This window comes from Apodemus sylvaticus, chromosome 9, assembly GCF_947179515.1.
Source record: "Apodemus sylvaticus chromosome 9, mApoSyl1.1, whole genome shotgun sequence".
NCBI classification, from domain to species: Eukaryota; Metazoa; Chordata; class Mammalia; order Rodentia; family Muridae; genus Apodemus; species Apodemus sylvaticus.
In genome coordinates, this window is record NC_067480.1 from 2,286,945 (window position 1) to 2,294,474 (window position 7,530).

At 39.0% G+C, this 7,530-nt stretch overlaps 1 protein-coding gene across 1 annotated transcript in view; it reads left to right on the forward strand.

The window, feature by feature from the left end:
* The window catches only part of Smchd1 (structural maintenance of chromosomes flexible hinge domain containing 1), a 120,438-nt gene extending 115,139 nt beyond the window's left edge, over positions 1 to 5,299 (forward strand). Inside the window, exons 46-48 of the mRNA XM_052193813.1 lie at positions 645 to 803; positions 1,443 to 1,557; positions 4,867 to 5,299. Coding sequence (XP_052049773.1) covers positions 645 to 803; positions 1,443 to 1,557; positions 4,867 to 4,894 — 302 coding nt within the window. The 3' untranslated portion in view covers positions 4,895 to 5,299. The remainder of the gene's footprint in view (positions 1 to 644; positions 804 to 1,442; positions 1,558 to 4,866) is intronic.
* Positions 5,300 to 7,530: the final 2,231 nt, after the last annotated feature.

Here is a 7,530-nt window from a genome sequence, read left to right on the forward strand (position 1 = left end):
GAGTTCCAGGACAGCCAGGGCTAAAAAACCAAATCCAACCCCCCCCCCCCAAAAAAAAACCCAAACTTTAAAATCTGCACTCTTTCCATCCTCCCTCTTATATTAAAAAAAAAAAAAAAGTATGTGAGGAGTTGAGTTGCTGTGTATGCAGTCACAGTTAATATGTTGTTTTATTACAAACCAGGGAAATAGTGGCTTCCGGCAGTACAATATTTAGTGCTTTTGTGCTCCTCCTTTTCTCCTCTTGCTTTATCTGTGGAATAATATTGATTCTATATTAGACAGGATGTATAAATGTCCAGGCACTTTTCATATAAAAACTTGAGGTATCTAGGAATGTGACTCAGTGGTAGGGCATTTGCCTTATGTGTGCCATCTTGGGTTCTATCCCCAGAACTTCAAAAAAAAAAAAACAAAAATAAAATATAGAGTTTATTTTGAAATTCATTGAAAGTTCATTCCTCACACAGAAATAAATTAAAATGCAACTATCATGTATTGTCTCAACTAGTTCTTTTCATTGAATGGTTCATGACTTTAATATGTGTTCTCGTGGGTTACCTAGTGATGTTAACTCTTTTTTTGTAAAACAGGGATTTGGTATGATGTTAGCTCTTTTATTCAGATGTCTGCTTTTTTTGCAGATCTTATTCAGCAGTATCGCACTGCTCTGTGCAAGCTGAACACTGTGAACAAGGACTTGGACAATCAGTTACAGTACCTTCACACTCCTGATATGAAGAAGAAAAAGCAAGAACTTGATGAACAGGAAAAAAGTCTGAAACGAATAGAGCAGAAACTCGGTATGTGTTTACTTTTGTGAACTTTTTGCTTGATAATGAACATTGATGATGAGTCTGACTGTAAAAAGAAAGAATACAAATTATTCAGGACTTGAACGGTTTTCTTAACCACCAGGCTGTCTGGCTGTCTGATAAATGCTTAAAACTATCTTCTTACCCAAATAGTATCTTAGTTAAGGTTTCTATTGCTGTGACCTTGTTCTATTGGAACACCGTGACCAAAGGCAAATGGGGAGGAAAGGGTTTATTTCATTTAGCTTACAGGTCACAACTGGTCGTCCAGGGAAGCCAGGGGAAGAACCAAATGGAGGCCATGGAGAAACACTGGCTACCATCTTGCTCTCCATGGCTACTTTAACTTCCTTATACAATTCAGGGCCACCTGCCTCAGGATGATACCTCCTACAATGGGCTGGGCCTTCCTGCATCAAATTGCCCCACAGACATGCACTCAAACTGATGGAGGCAATTCCCCAATTGTGGTCTCCTCATTTCAAGTGGCTTTAGTTGGTGTTTGTTGACAAAAAACTAACCATCACAAAAAGTAAGAGAATTGCTTTGAGTTTCTTTTCACAGGTTTATATTTATATTTGTTCTTTTTTCTTGTGCTTCACCAGTTCCTTACCATTTTCTTCACAGGAATGACTCATATGCGTAGGTGTGTTGAGTCACTTTGTCAGTCACCGAAGACTGAGGTGACAGAGTGTCCAATCCCTACTAAGAGAATGAGAAGAGAATCCACCAGGCAGAACAGGTGAGCATACTGGGACCTGATTATCACTGGTCATTTTTTCAAAGATCCTCCGTCGTTATACTTGAAAATCATTATAGATTTATTTCTGAATTTCCAGAGCCTGAGTTAGTATTTTAAAAACAAAAATAGGTTTGGGATGGTAACTCAGAAGTAGAGTGCCTGTCTAGTGTGTGTGAAGTCCTTGTTCTGATCTCCAGTACCACTAGGGCATAGTATGACGCTTCTGTTTTCTGAAGACACAGAACCATTGTATTCTTTTAGGAAATATCTTTTTCTAGTGATACCTTACTATTTAGAAATGCTCATTATTTTTCTGTTGTTAAAAGCCAATAGAATGAAATTGCATGTATATTTGGGGGCATAAGTTTCAGTACACTATATTCTACTTAATGAAATCACCAATTTTATAAATTGTAAAGCTTTATGTTTGATTTACTCAATTAAATACCACTTGTAATTCATCAAAAATTCAACAGAACCTTTGTCAACCTTACTTGAAAGAGTTATCCTTTTTATATTAGATTTAGGATGCTGCCTGTCTTAGTTAGGATTACTGTTGCTGTGATGAAACATCATGACCAAAGCAAACTGGAAAAAAGAAGGTTTATTCATTCACAGTTCCATATAACAGTTCATCATCAAAAGTAGTGAGAACAGGAACTCAAGCAGGTCAGGAACCTGGAGGCAGGAGCTGATGCATAGACCATGGAGGGATGCTGCTTACCGGCTTGCTTCTCCATGGCTTGCTCATCCTGCTTTCTTATAGAACCCAGGACCACCACCCCAGGATGGCCCTACCCATAAAGGACTGGACTCTCCCACATCAATAACTGGTGAAGAAAATGCCCTACAGCTGGATATTATGGAGACATTTTCTCAGTTGAAGTTCCTTCCTTTCAGATGACTTTGTCAAGTGTACATAAAACTAGCCAGGATAGCATCCCATGAGAGAATAGAGTGTTAGTAGTTTTTATATATATTATTTCAAAAGATTTGACACTTTTGAATAACATTTTCATATCAACCATGAGACTTGCTAAATTTGGAATTGATGTCCTATGTTCTCCCTTCCTGCATTTTTAGCAAATACTTGAATGTTCACTTAACACTGCTGTTGTTCCATAAATAAGTGACAAGGCTCTTGCCTTTTCATGTTCCTCAATCCTCTGCAAAAAGAAGGGCCATTTTAAAAGTAAACTGCTATGTCAAAGGAGAGAAAATGATAACAGAGATGAACAGGGTCAGTGGTCAGGAGAAAGCATTAAAGCAGAACCAAGCAGGGGATGGAGTTGGGTCTAGAGGGCTGGGATGGCTGCTGGTGATGGCTACAGAGGGCAGCACCAAAGCTCGAGGAAAGTTTACACTGAGCTCAGTCTTAGAACCTGGAAGGCACATGCCATCAGCAGTACCTCAGAGAGTAATTCCGTCCTAATGGTCCTCCTAGTCATCTTCACTCAACTGAGGGGTCTGCCGGTGAATTAAGTGTGATGAAAACAGCTTTTTTAGCTTTCCCTGAGATAGTACCTAGTTGGTACCATTCTGGAAGTGAAATGGTACATTCCTGAAAGCTTAGTACTCAGGAGGATGAGGTGGGAGAGTCTAGAGACTGAGGCCAGTATGAGCAATATTGAGTTTGAGAATACTTACTGCTAAGTGAGCCAACCCTTGCCTCGGCCCACCTCCCACCCCAAGAAAGATTTTACAATAATATGGAAAAAGAGAGAATTATTTTAGTAGTTGTTAGTAGTAGTGGTGGTTATAATAATAGTTTACTACCTTCACCAAAGGCATACATGCATAAAAATTAAAGGTTTAGACTTACAGTTTGTATACAAAGTATTATTTAAACATGTAAGCAATGTAATTTTTTTTTTTTTTGAGACAGGGTCTTGTTAGGCTGTCCTGGAACTCATTGTGTAGACCAGGCTGACTTCAAACTCACAGAGATCTGCCCACCTCTGTCTACCTCCCACATGCTTATGGTCTGTGGTAGAAGCCAGAGGTTACTTTGCAGGGAGTTAGTTGTCTTCTACTATGTGGGCCCTGAGGATCAAACTCAAGGTGTCATGCTTGGCAGCAAGTGCCTTTGTGTGCTGGCCCAAAGTATCCTTAAGAGTATAGAAAATATCAGATTTCATTCATAAAATGAATAATTTTTAATAGGAAAAGAAGAAATAACTACTTATATTTTTACTTATAATTTTTACTTTTTTATGTTCTTAACAAAAATCCAAATTATGTTTATATGCCCTGATATGTCATTGCTAGAAGAAACAACTGTATTCTGTAAAGCATTACAGAACTATAACTTAATCCATGGCATTTGAGGACAGTCTATCTGGGTTTCAAGGGTACAAGTGTGAAAGAACTGAGTCTTAGCCTATGCTTATATCAATATACAGTTTTGCATTGGTCACATTCAAGAAGACACTTGCGCTTCTAATTGGTTTTCGATTCATGAAGATTGTCTTAAGGGGCTGGAGAGATGGTTTGGTTGTTAAGAGCACTTGTTCTTTCGGGTATCTGGGTTCAGTTCCCAGCACCCACATGATGGCTCACCGTTGTCAGTAACCCCAGTTCTAGTGGATTAGACACGTCTCCTGATCTCTGTGAGGTCCTGTATGCATGTAATGCACCTGAATAACTCAGGCATGTACATGTATACACTTATACTAAATAAAATACATAAATGTGGGTTTTTTTAATTACAAGATAGCAGTTTCTTTAAAATGTTTATCTGTTTGGAGGTACTGTTGTTAGAAAATTTAGTTGTGTCTACATAACAGCACATAAATACCAAGGCATTTTCTGTGTTTATCACTACATGTGAGGGAAGGAAAGTGAGAGATGGGACAGTCAGAAAGCAGCTGAGGCTAGGACCTCACACACTCATCTGCATCCTCAGCCAGTTCTTGAAATCATAATTTCATTCAAAGGGGGGAGCAGTAAGGGAGTAAATAATCTGCAGTTTGTATCACAGATTATATTGTTCAAGGAGCTAGAATTCAAATTGTTCACGTATACTATAGACATACTCACGTTTGAGATATATATGATTACTAAATAATTAAAAGTCATATTACCTATTTACACTAAGGATCAGAGTTAGAGCAGACTTCATGTGATTTTAAGCCTTTTGAAACTGTCAAGGAATTGAGGAAAGGAAGTCACTGGTATATAAATCCTGGTGATGGTTTTGTTTTGTTTTTCTGCTTCAAGAGGCTGTAACTGAAGCAGGTATATGACTGGAGGTGGGGAATGTAGACTGCTGAGCTCACTGAGCATGCCTTGCTTCTATGTCTCTTTCAGAAGATCAAAAGGTGATGTACCAAACTGAGCATTTCTGAAGACGTTGATAATCCTGGCAAGAATTTCCTGTTCCTACAAGTGGGCCTGGAAGCAGCTATTCAACTTTGAGAATCTCATGGGGCAGCACAAATTTCCTGGGGTTTTTGTGATCATTAGGCCCTTCGGTTGCTAGCTTGCAAATGTACACTTGTACCCAGTGGCGGTCATTCCAGCACTGAAGCATTTCCTGCCCTGAAGACGTAACTTCCTGTTCCTCAGCATAATCATGAATATATTAGAACTGTTTCTTAAAAACAACCTTTTTTATTGCCGTTTTTGAACTTATTTAACAAACATGTTTTGTCTTTTGTGTAATGAAATTCTAGAACTAGATATTTAATTGTAAATATTTTATGTGGAAAGTTGAATTCTGCATTAAAACAGAGAAAGCACAGGTGTCTGGGAAATTAAATGTTCAGGTACACAAAACCATTGGTAACAGTAGGATAGCCTACAGACTGTATCCTGTATATAAGTAAGATAAGCAGCAGCAGCAATTTTTATAAATACTGTCTGAATTTATTAGATCTATAGCCGAGGCTTTAATTCTACATTTGCATTATTTTCTAATTTTTTACAACTATTTTTAAGAGGTTAAAGAAAACATACATGAATGCAAAGAGTTTGTTAGGGATCTGTTGTATAAACATCTAAACTGCATTAATTCACACTAGCCTTGTGTGTCTCTGTAAGTGCAAGACTTTTGCTCTGTGAAGTTATTTTGTAAGGAATACTTTTGGTACAGTTTTCTGTCCCAGGAAATGTGTGTGTTTAATCCTTTCTGATTATGCAGCAAGGTTAATAAACAACAATCATTTCTCCTCCTAAACAAATTAGTGGTTTACAAATGTAAAGCTCTTAGTACAAAGTACTGACATGACTCCTTCGACATGACTCCTTCGTTGTTGGAGCTCAGTGTCTGCATTATTGAAGACACAAATCAGTAATAATAGAATTAGTTGCAGCTGTGGAGGAGCACTCCTCTAATCCTAATATCCTTGGATATATAACAAGTTCAAGGCCAGCCTGAATTATGTGAGACCCTGTCTTAGAAAAATCTGAAGACAGGGTGTTGGCAGGATGGCTCAGTGACTGAAAGCACTGACTGCTCTTCCAAAGGACCTGGTTTCAATTCCCAGCACCCACATGGCAACCAAATTGTCTAACTCTGGTTCCAGGAGATTTGACATCTTCACACAGACATATATGAAGGCAAAACACCAATGCACATAAAATAAAATTTAAAAATGGGAGCTGATGGCCAGCTCCAGGCCAAGCAAGGAGGCAGTCACTAGCACCCTCCTCGAATTGTATCAGTAAGCAATCCATAAAGTGCCTAACAACAAATGAAGAACAAATGGAGGAAAAACTATTCCAGTTGAGGATTCTCAGAATCTTTGGATCCTGTGTGCAGATACCTTAAAAAGTATTGGAGTAAGGGATTTCCTGCTACTTAGGAGACAGAGGCAAGCAGATCTCTGGGAGTTTGAAGACAACCTATTCTACATAGTGAGTTCCAAGTCAGTCAGTGCTACATAGGAAGACTGTTGTAGAAATTATTTAATCCCGACTCAGGGTTTCCACCCTGCCATAGATCATTTAGCTCCTGGACACACACACACAACCTTTTATTTACAATAAGCCTTAAATAGCACAAGAGCTGGGTGAATACCTATCCTCCATGCTATTAGAATTTACTTTCGTATGGATAACCACAAGTTATTACATATTATTTACTATGTTTCATCTGGGCTGCTCCTAACTGCAATCCACCAGCCCTCAGGGCCCTGTTTTTATGGCTCATCAACCCATGGGGCCTCTTTCCTCCTCCTGCACCTTCTCCCTGTGGTTTTCTAACCCTAAGCCCGTGAAACCTAAACCCCACCCATGGCTCTTCTGCTCAGCTATTGGCTGTTGACATCTTTATGAATGAGAAATAACTTTGGAGCAGGGTCACTTAGCTAACATCTAAGTTCCAACTCTCATCTCTGGGGCAACCAGTCTTGGGGGCACAATGTTAGTGTTAGAATATAAGCAGCATCAAGCCAACTCACTACAGAAGACCATGTCTCAAAAAAAAACTAGTGAGAAATCTGAAATTTTGTGTTCTTTAAAAAACAGGAACATTAAAAGAATGTACTTTCACTTCAATCTCGGGTGTGGGGATGTGGGGCTGCTTAGACTGTCCACAGCATCTAACCATGTTTTGCTTTGGGCTCTACAGAGGCTTGGTTTTGCCAGCTGCAGATAATTTCTGCAGTTGTGTGACATTTGGAATTCTGGGAACTTTTCAAAAGGTATATAAAAGAGCCCCTCGATAGGCCAAGTTGGTGGGAAGTGGTGGTTTGATGGTCAAAAAAAAAAAAAGAGAGATAAGATTCAGAGATCTCTGTCCCTCTCCCTCCTCTATCCTTCCTTTCCTATCTAGTAATAAGGGGTAGAATTGGGAAGGGAGAGGGGAAGGGATTAAAGGGGGGTGCACAAAGTAGCAAAGACCAGCAACATAAAACAAACAACTTATTGTCATTGTAAAATGGAATCAAACAAAGGACAGTGATTTTACATCAGTGATACGTGTGTAAGATGCGTGAATAACTAAAGGTGCCAGACTCAAGCATACCTCCT